Below are 16,243 nucleotides of genomic sequence, written 5' to 3'. Positions count from 1 at the left end.
CACAGAATTTGCTGCCTGCGTTATTCCCTGCGGGATTTCACGATTACATTGCAGTCAATGGAGTGGAATCCCGCAGCGACGTGCGGAAAAGAATTGACATGCAATTGTTTTTGCTGCGGGAATCCTGCAGCAAAACATGCAGCTGTCAAATTCCGCCTAGTGCGCACAGCATTTTTTTTTCCCCATAGGTTTTGCTGGTGATTCACTGCAGAGATGTTGTGAACATTTTCTGCAGCAAAACCGCAGGAAATCCGCGGCAAAATCCGGTAAGTGCGCACAGGGCGTTATAGTGAAATCGAAGCATTCTGCGATTGTCAGTGAGACTCAGCTCTCGCACCCCCATGCAACCCTATGGGAACGAGAAAAATATCACAATACGGATGGCATACGCATGTCACACGAATCCTTGGTATGAAATATCTACAGACTCACATACCACTTGCACGGCACTTGCATGACACTCGCATGTCATACGAATGCTAGGTGAGAAACAAACCGCACACCATACGCATGACACCCCACATTCTGGGCGAGTATCGCAGAGATTATTTAATCGCAGATGGAGACCAGCCCTTACACTCAGGACGTGTGGAGATATGAGGCTGCTGGTCCTGTATGAGGCGGGCTGGGTCTGTATGAGGCGTGCTGGGTCTGTATGAGGCGTGCTGGTCCTGTATGAGGCGGGCTGGTCCTGTATGAGGCGGTGCTGGGTCTGTATGAGGCGTGCTGGGTCTGTATGAGGCGGGCTGGGTCTGTATGAGGCGTGCTGGGTCTGTATGAGGCGGGCTGGGTCTGTATGAGGCGTGCTGGGTCTGTATGAGGCGGGCTGGTCCTGTATGAGGCGGGCTGGTCCTGTATGAGGCGGGCTGGGTCTGTATGAGGCGGGCTGGTCCTGTATGAGGCTGCTGGGTCTGTATGAGGCGTGCAGGGTCTGTATGAGGCGGGCTGGGTCTGTATGAGGCGGGCTGGTCCTGTATGAGGCGTGCTGGGTCTGTATGAGGCGTGCTGGGTCTGTATGAGGCGTGCTGGGTCTGTATGAGGCGTGCTGGGTCTGTATGAGGCGTGCTGGGTCTGTATGAGGCGTGCTGGTCCTGGTTGAGGCGTGCTGGGTCTGTATGAGGCGTGCTGGGTCTGTATGAGGCGTGCTGGTCCTGTATGAGGCGTGCTGGGTCTGTATGAGGCGTGCTGGTTCTGTATGAGGCATGCTGCTTCTGTATGAGGCGTGCTGGTTCTGTATGAGGCGTGCTGGTCCTGTATGAGGCGGGCTGGGTCTGTATGAGGCGTGCTGGTCCTGTATGAGGCGTGCTGGTCCTGTATGAGGCAGGCTGGGTCTGTATGAGGCGTGCTGGTCCTGTATGAGGCTGCTGGTCCTGTATGAGGCGTGCTGGGTCTGTATGAGGCGTGCTGGGTCTGTATGAGGGGTGCTGGTTCTGTATGAGGCTGCTGGTCCTGTATGAGGCGTGCTGGGTCTGTATGAGGCGGGCTGGGTCTGTATGAGGCGGGCTGGGTCTGTATGAGGCGGGCTGGTCCTGTATGAGGCGGGCTGGTCCTGTATGAGGCGGCCTGGTCCTGTATGAGGCGTGCTGGTCCTGTATGAGGCGTGCTGGGTCTGTATGAGGCGTGCTGGTTCTGTATGAGGCGTGCTGGTCCTGTATGAGGCGTGCTGGTCCTGTATGAGGCGTGCTGGTCCTGTATGAGGCGTGCTGGGTCTGTATGAGGCGTGCTGGTCCTGTATGAAGCGTGCTGGTCCTGTATGAGGCGTGCTGGTCCTGGTTGAGGCGTGCTGGGTCTGTATGAGGCTGCTGGTCCTGGTTGTCAGCTCTCTGTGCTTCAGGGGGAGGCGCTGGATGTAGACACAGACCCTCGGCTGCAGCCCCCCCTTCTCCTGTATGGCTGAGCTGAGTGGCTCTGCTTTATGTCTCTTCAGCCTCCCCTGTGTAACAAGCGCTGTGTCCCTGCCTATGAAGCAAGCTGGCGTGTGAGGGACCCTCCTCCTTATCCGGCTGCTGTTCCCACTCCTCACACTGGCTGTGGCTTTGTACAGACTCACCGTCCCCGCTGTCACCGTCCTCCTGCCTTGTGTGGAGCCGTCACTGCCTCTGCGTGGGTGAGTAGTCAGGCTTCTTCCCTGAGCGTCCACTGTTGGCTGGTGAGACTTACCCCTGGTACCTCCGGATCTCGGGAAAGTTGGGTCCCTGCAGCACGACCCTTGTCCCGACCTTACCCCGCTTTCCGGTGATTCACCGACCTTAGTGACCTGGATAGCAGACTATAGGGCAATATGCTGTGGGGAGCTCGTCTACAACGCGGCCATCATCAAACGCCACCACCCAGAAGTCGAAGCCCTTTTTTTTTTTGGCCAAAAACTAAAAAAAAAAATATGACGTGGGCTCCGCCATATTTTTGTATGTTAGCCCACTTTTTGTCTCCTGCCAGGTACAACTAGGCAGCTGGGGATTGGAATCGACAGCGCAGGGTGGGCCAAACTTTCTGCCCCCCTCACTGCGAATTGCAGTCCGCAGCCACCCCAGAAAGTGTCACTTTCATAGAAGTGCCATCTTCTGGCGCTGTATCCAACTCTTCATTGGGCCTGGCACCGGGTGGCCTGCTGGGTAATAAACAGTTAATACCAGCTTTGTTTACTAACTGATATAAAGCCCGAGATTCTTAATGTCAGGCCACGTTTGACCCAACCATTAAGAATCTCCAATAAAGGGTTAAAAAAAAAGACTACACAGAGAAAAAATACTTTATTTGAAATAAATCCACAGACACACTTAGGGCCTCCATGTTTATTACTCCCTCTCACCCCTCCACGATCCTGGTCTTCTGTCTGAGAGAGAGATTTCTGTACTGACCATGCCAGGCTGCTTTCTGGGCATGCTCAATACAGACAACAGGATCCTGTGTATCAGGATCCGGCGACTTCCGGTACAGCAGGATCCGGCGCTCATTCAAATACACTGCAATATCACGGATCCATTGACATGCGGTATTATGACAGAGGACAAAAACACTAAGGGGGGGAAGTTGCATTTTTGACAAAAGATAAAATACCGCAAATCAATGGATCCAGTGTGTGACGCACGCAACCGCATGTGACCGGATGTTGCCGCAATTCCATTGGAAATGCATTAAAATGACAACGCAATTGTAAAGGATCCGGTTTTGCGGCAAAAAATCCTTTCATGCCGCAGCTAAAATAACGCTGATGTGAAACCAGCCTTAGGCGGCTTTCACACTACGTTTTTTTTAACATCCGTCATGAACGTTTTTTAACGCAAAAACGGATCCAGTGCAAATGCGTTTTCATTTCAATGCATTTGCAATGGACTCGCGTCAACATACGTTCACCTGCGTTTGCGTGCGTTTTAGTGAGGATCCAGCGACTTGCAGTTTTTTAACATTTTTCAAAAATGCTACTTGTAGCGATTTTGAGCTGCGTCCCAATGCTGCAAATTGCTGGATCCGATTCCTAACTATACTGCATGCAAACACAGGTGAACGCTGGCATGCTGATAGACAGGATCCTGCTTGCTCTACTGAGCATGCACAGAAACCAGCCTCGCGTGATCACTCCCTCTCTCCACCTCCCTCTCTCCCTCCCCCCTCTCTCTCCACCTCCCTCTCTCCCTCCCCCCTCTCTCTCCACCTCCCTCTCTCCCTCCTCTCTCCCTCCCCCCTCTCTCCCCCTCTCTCTCCACCTCCCTCCCTCCCCCTCCCTCTCTCTCCACTCTCCCCCGCCTGAGAGCGGAGGATGCTCGTAACCAAGGTAAACATCGGGTAACCGCGGTCTTAGTTACCTGATATTTATCTTGGTTACGCGTGCAGGGAGCCGGCTCCTAGCAGCTGCAGACGCTCGTAACCAATGTAAATATCGGGTATCCAAGCAAGTTACCCGATGTTTACCTTGGTTACGAGCCTCGCAGCTGTCAGAAGCCGGCTCCCAGTCTTTCACGTTCAGTTCCCCTCACTCCCGATCACATGACTCCAATGCCCGCCCATAAACTTAAAGTGACAGGATCCTGCAAAATAAAACATGTGTTTGCATACATTTTTTTGCTGTAAAAGCAGGATCCGCTTTTGCAGCAAAAAAACATTCATGTCGCATGGTAAAAAAACATAGTGTGAAAGCAGCCTTAGCAGTGTAGAGCAGCGCGGTCTGTAGAGATGTAATTTTTATGGCTTGAAAAAGGGCCTTTGTCAGCCGAAACGTTTTTGGGTTTTTTTTGCACTTTTTCCTTCTGTATGCTGGAACAAATACGGATTTATAAACGGAGTGGGGCTTCTCTGTGCCTTGGAATTGTTTTGATTCTTTACAAAATTGCAGCTGGTGGAGAGCTGCACCAACCAGCACAAGTGTGGAGCGGTGCATGGGATACTGTTGATTCAAGCCACTCTGTAGAGATGGTTATTTCTGTTGGGGTTGCGCTCTTTCTCGCCATGGCTGGAGTGCAGCCTGTGTCCCCGTCTCCCGCCCTGGCTGGAGCGCAGCCTGCGTCCCCGGCTCCCGCCGTGGCTGGAGCGCAGCCTGCGTCCTTGGCTCCCGCCGTGGCTGGAGCGCAGCCTGCGTCCCCGGCTCCCGCCGTGGCTGGAGCGCAGCCTGCGTCCCCGGCTCCCGCCGTGGCTGGAGCGCAGCCTGCGCTGTGAACAGGAAGAAGGCGCCGGGCCGCTCGGGTGCTGCGTCCATCACTGACGGGTCCCGGAGTGTGTGTGACCTGTGAGGGGAGCGCGCCCATCACTGAGGGGTTCCGGAGTGTGTGTGACCTGTGGGGGGTGCGCGGCCATCACTGAGGGGTTCCGGAGTGTGTGTGACCTGTGAGGGGTGAGCGGCCATCACTGAGGGGTTTCAGAATGTGTGTGACCTGTGAGGGGAGCGCGGCCATCACTGAGGGGTTCCAGAGTGTGTGTGACCTGTGGGGGGTGCGCGGCCATCACTGAGGGGTTTCGGAGTGTGTGTGACCTGTGGGGGGTGCGCGGCCATCACTCAGGGGTTTCGGAGTGTGTGTGACCTGTGAGGGGTGCGCGGCCATCACTGAGGGGTTTCGGAGTGTGTGTGACCTGTGGGGAGTGCGCGGCCATCACTGAGAGGTTCCGGAGTGTGTGTGACCTGTGAGGGCAGCATGGCCATCACTGAGGGGTCCCGGAGAGTGTGTTACCAGCGGAGGGCCATCACTGAGGGCTGGAGCGCAGCCTGCGTCCCCGGCTCCCGCTCTGGCTGGAGCGCAGCCTGCGTCCCCGGCTCCCGCCGTGGCAGGAGCGCAGCCTGCGTCCCCGGCTCCCGCCGTGGCTGGAGCGCAGCCTGCGTCCCCGACTCCCGCCGTGGCTGGAGCGCAGCCTGCGTCCCCGGCTCCCGCCGTGGCTGGAGTGCAGCCTGCGTCCCCGGCTCCCGCCGTGGCTGGAGCGCAGCCTGTGTCCCCGGCTCCCGCCGTGGCTGGAGCGCAGCCTGCGTCCCCGGCTCCCGCCGTGGCTGGAGCGCAGCCTGCGTCCCCGACTCCCGCCATGGCTGGAGCGCAGCCGGTGTCCCCGGCTCTCGCCGTCCTTCCTTCTGCTGTTATTCCTGTTATGTTGTTTGTCCTTGGATTAAGCCGGTGTGAGTCTTCTGCCTCGTCTGCTCTATTGTAGCCCGGTGGTTTCTCACTGGCTTTGAACAGGAAGGGGGCGCCGGGCCGCTCGGGTGCTGCGTCCATCACTGACGGGTCCCAGAGTGTGTGTGACCTGTGAGGGGAGCGCGGCCATCACTGATGGGTTCCGGAGTGTGTGTGACCTGTGGGGGGTGCGCGGCCATCACTGAGGGGTTCCGGAGTGTGTGTGTGACCTGTGAGGGGTGAGCGGCCATCACTGAGGGGTTCCAGAGTGTGTGTGATCTGTGGGGGTGCGCGGCCATCACTGAGGGGTTCCGGAGTGTGTGTGTGACCTGTGAGGGGAGCGCGGCCATCACTGAGGGTTTCCAGAGTGTGTGTGATCTGTGGGGGGTGCGCGGCCATCGCTGAGGGGTTTCGGAGTGTGTGTGACCTGTGGGGGGTGCGCGGCCATCACTCAGGGGTTTCGGAGTGTGTGTGACCTGTGAGGGGTGCGCGGCCATCACTGAGGGGTTCCGGAGTGTGTGTGACCTGTGAGGGGTGTGCGGCCTTCACTGAGGGGTTCCGGAGTGTGTGTGACCTGTGAGGGGTGTGCGGCTCTCACTTCATACTTTGTCACTTTGAAGCTGCTGTGCAGGAATTGTGACACATCGGGGATTTCTTAACAAAACATTTACTCGCAGTCACCAGTTTCATGGCTTTCGGCATTTTCTCCTCCTCGCTAGGATACTCTCTCCACCATAAGCTCCCACAATGGGTGCAGCAATAGACCCTGCACTACACATGGGGGAGAGAGAGAGCGACAGACCCGACACTACACATTGGGGGGAGAGAGAGCGACAGACCCCGCACTACACATGGGGGAGAGAGTTCGACAGACCCCGCACTACACATGGGGGAGAGAGAGCGACAGACCCCGCACTACACATGGGGGAGAGAGAGCGACAGACCCCGCACTACACATGGGGGAGAGAGCGACAGACCCCGCACTACACATGGGGGAGAGAGAGCGACAGACCCCGCACTACACATGGGGGAGAGAGAGCGACAGACCCCGCACTACACATGGGGGAGAGAGCGACAGACCCCGCACTACACATGGGGGAGAGAGAGCGACAGACCCCGCACTACACATGGGGGAGAGAGAGCGACAGACCCCGCACTACACATGGTGGAGAGAGAGAGTGACCGACCCCGCACTACACATGAGGGAGAGAGAGCGACAGACCCCACACTACACATGGAGGAGAGAGAGCGACAGACCCCGCACTACACATGGGGGGAGAGCGACAGACCCCGCACTACACATGAGGGGGAGAAAGAGCGACAGACCCCGCACTACACATGGGGGGGAGAAAGAGCGATAGACCCCGCACTACACGTGGGGGGGGAGAGAGCAACAGACCCTGCTCTACACGTGGGGGGGAGAGAGCGACAGACCCTGCTCTACACGTGGGGGGGGAGAGAGCGACAGACCCCGCTCTACACGTAGGGGGGAGCGACAGACCCCGCACTATACATGAGGGAGAGAGAGCGACAGATCCCGCACTACACATGAGGGAGAGAGAGCGACAGACCCCGCACTACACATGGTGGAGAGAGATATCGACAGACCCTGCACTACACATGGGGGAGAGAGAGCGACAGACCTCGCACTAGACATGAGGGAGAGAGAGCGACAGACCCCGCACTGCACATGAGGGAGAGAGCGACAGACCCCGCACTACACATGAGGGAGAGAGAGCGACAGACCCCGCACTACACATGAGGGAGAGAGAGCGACAGACCCCGCACTACACATGGGGGAGAGAGAGCGACAGACCCTGCACTACACATGGGGGAGAGAGAGCGACAGACCCTGCACTACACATGGGGGAGAGAGAGCGACAGACCCTGGACTACACATGGGGGAGAGAGAGCGACAGACCGCGCACTACACATGGGGGAGAGAGAGCGACAGAGCCCACACTACACATGGGGGAGAGAGCGACACACCCCGCACTACACATGGGGGAGAGAGAGCGACAGACCCCGCACTACACATGGGGGAGAGAGAGCAACAGACCCCGCACTACACATGGGGGAGAGAGAGCGACAGACCCCGCACTACACATGAGGGGGAGAAAGAGCGACAGACCCCGCACTACACATGAAGGGGAGAAAGAGCGACAGACCCCGCACTACACATGGGGGGGAGAGCGACAGACCCCGCACAACACTTGAAGGGGAGAGAGAGCGACAGACCCCGCACTACACATGAGGGGGAGAGAGCAACAGACCCCGCACTACACATGGAGGAGAGAGAGCGACAGACCCCGCACTACACATGAGGGGAAGAGCGACAGACCCCGCACTACACGTGGGGGGGGGAAAAGAGACAGACCCCGCACTACACGTGGGGGGGGAGAGAGCGACAGACCCTGCACTACACGTGGGGGGGGGGGAGAGAGCGACAGACCCCGCTCTACACGTAGGGGGGAGCGACAGACCCCGCACTACACATGAGGGAGAGAGAGCGACAGATCCCGCACTACACATGAGGGAGAGAGAGCGACAGACCCCGCACTACACATGGTGGAGAGAGAGATCGACAGACCCTGCACTACACATGGGGGAGAGAGAGCCACAGACCCCGCACTACACATGAGGGAGAGAGAGCCACAGACCCCGCACTACACATGAGGGAGAGAGCGACAGACCCCGCACTACACATGGGGGAGAGAGAGCGACAGACCCCGCACTACACATGGTGGAGAGAGAGATCGACAGACCCTGCACTACACATGGGGGAGAGAGAGCGACAGACCCCGCACTACACATGAGGGAGAGAGAGCCACAGACCCCGCACTACACATGAGGGAGAGAGCGACAGACCCCGCACTACACATGGGGGAGAGAGAGCGACAGATCCCGCACTACACATGGGGGAGAGAGAGCAACAGACCCTGCACTACACATGGGGGAGAGAGATCGACAGAGCCCGCACTACACATGGGGGGGGAGAGAGAACGACAGAGCCCGCACTACACATGGGGGGGAGAGAGAGCGACAGAGCCCGCACTACACATGAGGGAGAGAGAGCAACAGATCCCGCACTACACATGGTGGAGAGAGAGAGCGACAGACCCCGCACTACACATGGTGGAGAGAAAGATCGACAGACCCCGCAGTACACATGGGGGGGGAGAGAGAGCGACAGACCCCGCACCACACATGAGGGAGAGAGACAGCGACAGACCCCGCACTACACATGTAGCGCCCTGGACAAGCCAGGTCGTCACAGGTACTACAACAACACACCCCACACCCCGGCTAGGCACACCGAAGTCAGACAAAAACCCTTGTTGCCTCCCTCCAGGGGCTGATGTCCACACCAGGGGGTGGAGCCAGGTGGTTGGCCCCACCCACCGAGGAGTTCACAGTCCTGGAGGCGGGAAAAAGAAAGTCAGATCAGTTTTGAGGGTGAAAGAGTGAAGTAGTAGAGGAGCAGACTGACCGTGTCCGGGTACGTGGCCCGGGCACATACAGCAAGGTTGGCAGACGGTGGTGACCGTCTGCAGGAGAGGCCGATTGGAGTGAACCGTAAGGACCGGGGATGGGCGGTGGCCCGCCGGTACCAGACCGGGGAACGAAGAGAAGCCAGCACCGTTCGGCAGGGCCTACGGACCCCGACCAGGCTTGGAGTCGCCGTAAAACCGGTCAAATCCGTTAGCGAAGGGAACCTCCTGGGTTTCCCAGCAGTCAAGACCCGATAGAAGGCAACAGCTCACACCGTGAAGGGAAATACAGTCACCGCCAAGGCTACAGTTCCCAGGGCCAGAGCCTGCGGGCAAAAGGGGCTCCCTCAGCATCCATCTAAGCTGGGGAGCGAGTTACCGGTGGGAAGCCATCAGTACCAAAAACATACTAAAGGTGCAGGGAAAGACAGTTACCATGAACCTACCGGGAGCAGAAACCACCGCAGCCGTCAGTGGGACCCGTCCATCCAGCCGTGTGTTTTACCAAGGACTTTGCATTCGTCATTGGCTGAGTGAGTACCACTGCGCCGTGCGGCACCGCGCTGCCCCTGCGACCCTGCACCTCGCCAGGTCCCGTAACCCACCTGCCACATCCCTCCCTCCCTGGGCCCCGGGACAGCCAACCCCCTACCCACGGAGGGGAAAACAACAACTACGCTGCTCCCTGTCATCGCTCCCTGGATCCCTGTCCAGAGCAGCGGTGGTGTCACAACCTCACCACAACCGTGGGTGGCGTCACGGACAATAAATCCCCAAAACCATTCCCCTTTTCACTCACGGGCGAGGAGCGCCGCTCGAGTCCCCGGGATCCGGCCCACCGCTCGAGCCACCGAGCAGCAAGCGAAGCAGCAGCAATGCCGGACCCGAGCGTGGTGAGCGCAGCGTCCTCCTCCCCGCCCGCGACAACTTGGTGTCACTAACAGGATCTTACCGCTCTGCCGTCTGGTAGAGGTGCTCCTTGTGACCGCCGGAGGTGTCCGGCCGAAAATTTTGCAAAGCCGCCATTTTGGGCGCGAAAAGTCCCCGCTCGAGCGTCTCCTCGAGCAGTGGAGGCGCGAAAGCCGAAACCTCGCCCCTGTAGAGGAGGAGCCGGAAAAAGACTAAGGGGGACGGATGGCGCCTGGCCGCATGTAGCTCGTGGCTATAAAAGCAGGGACGCCGGGACTCTGCAGCGATCTTCTGGTTCCTGGAAAATACCGCTACCAACATGTCTGCCCTGTCCAACTACGCAGAGGTTACGGAACCGGTGCCTGGAACAGCGGAATGGCTCCGGGCCCGAACGGCGGGGATCTGCCGGTGCTACCGGAGTCAGATATGTCTCCTGATGAAGCAGTGGGCCGAGGAGGTGGAGAAGGTAGCTGCGGTCGCCCGGGTGTACGGAATGGAGGCCATGATGGAGGAGCTGGTGAGTGACCCACGCCCCTGTGTCCCCGAGGGACCGGCCACTGCGTCTGAGGGACCCGGTCTACCTCTGGCCCCCATGCCGCCTCCGTCTTCCCTGCCCGTGCGTCCCGCTGCTGCTGGTCCATCTGGCACACACCCCCTCATAGCGGTAGCCGAAAGAGTGGCGAGCCCGGAGACTGCGGCAGCTGGCGGCAACCCGCCTGGCGCAGGGACGGATGATAGTGACTCCGGGCCTGACACAGAGCCGGTTTCGGAGGAGGACGAAGGAGTCGTCTCCCTGTATGGCATGGAGGCCACTTACATCCCCCGGAGCGGAAACAACGGATACCGGGCAGCCCTTCCTCGTCGCGCCTGCTATGCGCTGGAGGGGCTGGTGCCCGTGATCTTCCACCCAGGGCCGGGGGAGGAGGACGAGAATGAGCAGTGATGGCAGCGGAGCCCCGCTGCAAGTTGTCCCCGTTGGGACCACCAGTTTAAAAGTTTGAATGATAAGCAAAGAATGAATCAACCGAAGAAGTTACCTGATTGGCACCGTGATTGAACCGGCCGTTGCCGGCAACTAGTCCCCGTAGGGACTTTCTGCAACCGTTTGCATAGGAACTGCTACGGACAAGCCCGAGAACTTGCAGGGCAACCACAAACTTGTGGCATGTAAATAAAAATGTCTGGCTTATACCGTTACCGCCTCCGGAGAGGCAGATTTGGAGGAAGGGTGTTGTGAATGTTAGTTATGTTTTGGCTGCTGGGAGGCTCCCTCTGGTGGCCAGGAATGGTTTGGACTTGGACCAGGTGTGTTGTGCAGTGGGTGTTTCCTTTGCTAACTCTCTGCTTATTTAATCCTGGTCTGATTGCAGGCTGTTGCCGGATGTCAGTTGTTCTTTGTATCTCCAGCCTGCTTTATCCTGCTCTACACCACATCCTCCCCAGAAAAGTGCTTGCTCTTTATTTATTGTCTGGTTCTTTTGCTTATCTGGGTTTGTCATTTGCTGTGGTTGGTTTCAGGTTATTTGCTTGTAGGGATTTTCACCCTCAGTGGATTGTTGGGGAACTCCCTGCAGTCCTGTGTGGAGTATAGCTCCTTTGGGTCCATGTGTTTGTGGCTTGTTGACTTTGTTATGATTCTTGTTTTCTGTTCATTGGTATGACAAGGGCACCTGGTATAGGACGGAGTTCAGATCTAGTGATCTGAGGGCCTTTTTGTACTATCAGGAAGTTGGTATTTTACAGGGTTTTTCTCTGGCCACCATCAGTCCCTTTCCTGTCCTTTCCTATTTTAGTCAGCGGGGGCCTCACATTTTGCTAATCCTGTCATCTACCTGTGTATTGTGTTTTTCCTATATCACCGCAGTCTTTCAATGTGGGGGGCTAGCTATTCTTGTCTAGTTTCTGAGGCAGAGAGTTATTCATCTTTCTTTCCTTTAGGATAGTTAGTTCTCCGGCTGGGTTCGCGGTGCACAGGATGTTAGTTCACTCCTCGGCTACTTCTAGTTGTGATGGTTAGTAAGGGGATGGCGGCCAGATTAGTTGAAAATGCTCTTGTCACCTTTTGCCAATGATTTGTGGTGGTCTTCCATGGTTCCGGATCATAACAATACATCCGGCCCACAAATTTAAAGGGTACTCTTAAGAAGGAAAAAAAAAAAATCTGCTGAGAAAATTTTTTTTTTTTGGTGTTTTTCCTCTTCTTCTTTGGGTTCTGTGGAAGATTTCTTTTTTCTAGCATGGATGAATTAGATGAGCGTGTTGCTCATCTTGATGCTAAGGTTCGTCGTATAGAGTCTTATCTTGCACAGACTCCCCTTGCAGAGCCTAAGATTCCTGTTCCTGAATTTTTTTTGGGAGATAGGTCGAGATTTTTGAGCTTCAAAAATAATTGTAAATTATTTTTTGACCTGCGCCCTAAGTCCTCAGGGAATCCCGTACAGCAGGTTAAGATTGTCATCTCCTTGCTGCGTGGTGACCCTCAGGACTGGGCCTTCTCTTTAGCGTCTGATGATCCGATTCTCAGTGATGTGGACTCCTTTTTTCAGGCCTTGGGTTTATTATATGACGAACCCAATATTGTGGACCAAGCAGAAAAGGTCTTGTTGTCCTTAACTCAGGGTTTGGATTCTGCAGAAACGTTTTGTCAGAAATTTCGAAAGTGGGCGGTCCTTACCAAATGGAATGATGATGCGCTTGCGGCTCTTTTTCGGAAGGGTATTGCCGATGCTGTGAAGGATGTAATGGTAGGATTTCCCGTCCCTTCTGGTCTTGATGCCACTATGACCTTGGCCATTCAGATTGATAGGCGTTTACGTGAGCGCAGGAAGATACCTGCTGGTTTTGTGCCTGTGGAACAGCCTTTGGAGCCTATGGAGTGTGATAGGGTCCTTTCTAATGCTAGTCGGCAGGGGTTCAGAGGGAAGAATAGACTGTGCTTCTATTGTGGAGACTCTTCTCATAAGATCTCTGTCTGCCCTAAACGTGAAAGGAGATTGGCTACTTCTGTTACTGTGGGTTCTGTGCAACCAAAGTTTCTTTTGTCTGTCACATTGATTTGCTCATTGTCTTCCTTTTCTGCATTTGCCTTTGTGGACTCAGGGGCAGCGCTCAATTTGATGGATTTTGGGTTTGCTAGGGATTGTGGTTTCCCCATGGTTCCTTTGCAAACTCCTATTCATTTAAGGGGCATTGATGCTACCCCTTTGGCAGAACATAAACCCCAATTTTGGACCCAGGTGCCTATGAGAGTTGCACCAGCGCATCAGGAAACTTGTACATTTTTAGTATTGCATAATCTACAAGATACCTTGGTACTGGGATTTCCGTGGTTGCAGACCCATAATCCGGTTCTTGACTGGAGATCCTTGTCGGTAGCTAGTTGGGGTTGTCAAGGTGTGGATCAGGACCTTTCCGTGTCATCCACGTCTGCTCAGGCAGTTGATGTTTCGGCTTTCTTGTCTGATTTCTGGGATGTATTTAATGACCAGGAATCTGATTCTCTGCCCCCACACCGGGACTGTGACAGTGCCATTGAGTTGGTGCCCGGTTGTAAATTTCCCAAGGGGCGGATTTTCAACTTGTCTGTGCCCGAACATGATGCCATGCGGTCATACATCAGGGAATCCTTGGAGAAGGGGCACATTCGGCCCTCATCTTCTCCTTTGGGTGCCGGCTTCTTCTTTGTTGCTAAGAAAGATGGTTCGTTGAGGCCTTGCATTGATTACCGTCGTCTTAATAAAATTACGGTCAAATATCAGTACCCTTTGCCTCTGATGTCTGATCGGTTCTCTAGAGTGAAGAGAGCCAAATGGTTTACGAAACTGGATCTCAAGGGTGCGTATAATCTCATCCGTATTAAGGAGGGTGATGAATGGAAGACGGCTTTTAATACTCCTGAGGGGCATTTTGAGTACCTAGTGATGCCTTTTGGGCTCACTAATGCACCCTCCGTCTTCCAGGCCTTCATGAATGATATTTTTCGGGACCTTATTGGTAAATTTTTGATTGTGTATTTGGATGACATCTTGATTTTTTCTGATGATTGGGACTCTCATGTTGGGCAAGTATGGGATGTTTTTCAGATACTTAAGGATAATGCACTGTACGTTAAGGGGTCAAAGTGCCTCTTTGGGGTGCAAAGGATTTCCTTTTTGGGCTTCATCCTGTCTCCCTCCGCTATCGAAATGGACCCGGTTAAGGTTCAGGCTATTTACGACTGGGTGCAACCGACTTCTCTAAAATCCCTGCAGCGGTTTTTGGGGTTTGCTAATTTTTACCGTAAATTTATAGCCAATTTTTCTGCCATTGTCAAACCTCTGACAGATTTGACACAGAAGGGAGCTGATGCTGAGCATTGGAACCCTGAGGCAATTGTGGCCTTCCAGGAGCTTAAAAGGCGATTCACTTCTGCCCCAGTTTTGCAGCAACCTGATGTGTCTCACCCATTTCAAGTTGAGATCGATGCCTCAGAGATCGGAGCAGGTGCTGTTCTGTCTCAACGAGACGCTACTTCGGGTAAACGTAAGCCCTGTGCCTTTTTCTCTCGAAGTTTGCTCCTTCTGAACGGAATTATGATGTGGGGAACCGGGAATTATTGGCTATGAAGTGGGCATTTGAAGAGTGGAGGCATTGGATGGAGGGGGCTAGGCATCAAGTTGTGGTGCTTACGGACCACAAGAATCTCATCTATCTGGAATCGGCCAAGAGGTTGAATCCTCGGCAGGCCAGGTGGGCTTTGTTTTTTACCCGGTTTAATTTTGTGGCCTCTTTTTTGCCGGGCACCAAGAATGTTAAGGCCGATGCCCTTTCCAGGAGTTTCTGCGCGGACTCTTTGGAGGTTGTCGAACCGTCTACTATCCTGAATGATGGTGTAGTTTTCTCGGCTATTTCGCCTGATCTGCGGTTGGCACTGGCGGAATTTCAGGGGGATAAACCTGAGAGATGTCCTACAGGGAAACTGTTTGTCCCAGACCAATGGAGAGACCGAGTTGTCTCTGAGGTTCATTGCTCTGTTTTGGCGGGTCATCCTGGCATTTTTGGTACTCGGGATCTTGTGAGACGCTCTTTTTGGTGGCCTTCCCTGTCCCGAGATGTCCGTCGTTTTGTGCAGTCGTGTGGAGTTTGTTCTAGGTCCAAGCCCTGTTGTTCACGTTCTAGTGGGCTATTATTGCCTTTGCCTGTACCGAAGAAACCTTGGACGCACATCTCTATGGATTTTATTTCAGAGCTTCCCGTCTCTCAGAAAATGACTGTGATTTGGGTGATCTGTGACAGATTCTCCAAGATGGTCCACTTGGTTCCCCTATCTAAGTTGCCGTCTTCATCAGAGTTGGTGCCTTTGTTTTTCCAACATGTTGTTCGTTTGCATGGTATTCCCGAAAACATTGTTTCTGACAGAGGGGTGCAGTTTGTATCCAGGTTTTGGAGGATTTTTTGCACCAAATTGGGTGTTTAGCTGTCTTTCTCCTCGGCGTTTCATCCTCAGACCAACGGTCAGACTGACAGGGCTAACCAGACCCTGGAGACCTATTTACGGTGTTTTGTTTCTGCGGATCAGGATGACTGGGTTTCGTTTTTGCCTTTGGCTGAATTTGCCCTTAACAATAGAGCTAGCTCTACCACGTTAGTGTCCCCCTTTTTCTGCAATTTTGGGTATCACCCTAGATTCCTCTCAGGGCAGCTTGAGGCATCTGACTGTCTGGGGGTGGATTCGGTGGTCAACAGAATGCAGCAGATATGGGGGCAGGTAGTGGATAAATTGTTTCAGTCCCAAGAAACTGCCCAAAAGTTTGCCAACCGGCGTCGGACTGTTGGACCCCGGTTTAAAGTAGGGGACATGGTGTGGTTGTCCTCTAAAAATATTCCTATGAGAGCTCCATCTCCTAAATTTAAGCCCAGATTTATTGGACCTTATAAGATTTCGGAGATTATTATCCCTGTATCTTTCCGTTTGACTCTGCCTGCGTCATTTAAGATTCATAATGTCTTCCATAAGTCCTTGTTGAAGAAACATGTGGAGCCAGCAGTTCCTGCAGCAGCGCCTCCTGACCCTGTTTTGGTACAAGGGAATCTGGAGTATGAGGTTGAAAAAATTCTGGATTCCCGTCGCAGTAGGCGTCAGCTTCAGTACCTTGTGAAATGGAAGGGTTATGGGCAGGAGGATAACTCTTGGGTTGTGGCTTCTGACATTCATGCGGACAGGTTGGTTCGCGCCTTCCATCATGCTCATCCCGAGCGACCCGGTGGCGTGGGTGA

At 54.8% G+C, this 16,243-nt stretch overlaps 1 protein-coding gene across 2 annotated transcripts in view; it reads left to right on the top strand.

The window, feature by feature from the left end:
* Positions 1-1,887: 1,887 nt before the first annotated feature.
* The window catches only part of LOC142260785 (uncharacterized), a 32,642-nt gene continuing 18,286 nt past the window's right edge, over positions 1,888-16,243 (top strand). For both annotated transcript variants that reach the window (XM_075332081.1, XM_075332080.1), the window contains exon 1: positions 1,888-2,107. In XM_075332081.1, the coding sequence (XP_075188196.1) occupies positions 1,916-2,107 (192 nt within the window). In that variant the 5' untranslated portion in view covers positions 1,888-1,915. The remainder of the gene's footprint in view (positions 2,108-16,243) is intronic.

The sequence above is a fragment of the Anomaloglossus baeobatrachus genome, unplaced genomic scaffold, assembly GCF_048569485.1.
Source record: "Anomaloglossus baeobatrachus isolate aAnoBae1 unplaced genomic scaffold, aAnoBae1.hap1 Scaffold_186, whole genome shotgun sequence".
Lineage (NCBI taxonomy): Eukaryota > Metazoa > Chordata > Amphibia > Anura > Aromobatidae > Anomaloglossus > Anomaloglossus baeobatrachus.
The sequence above is the reverse complement of the archived record's forward strand: the minus strand, read 5'-3'. Positions and strand labels throughout refer to the sequence as shown.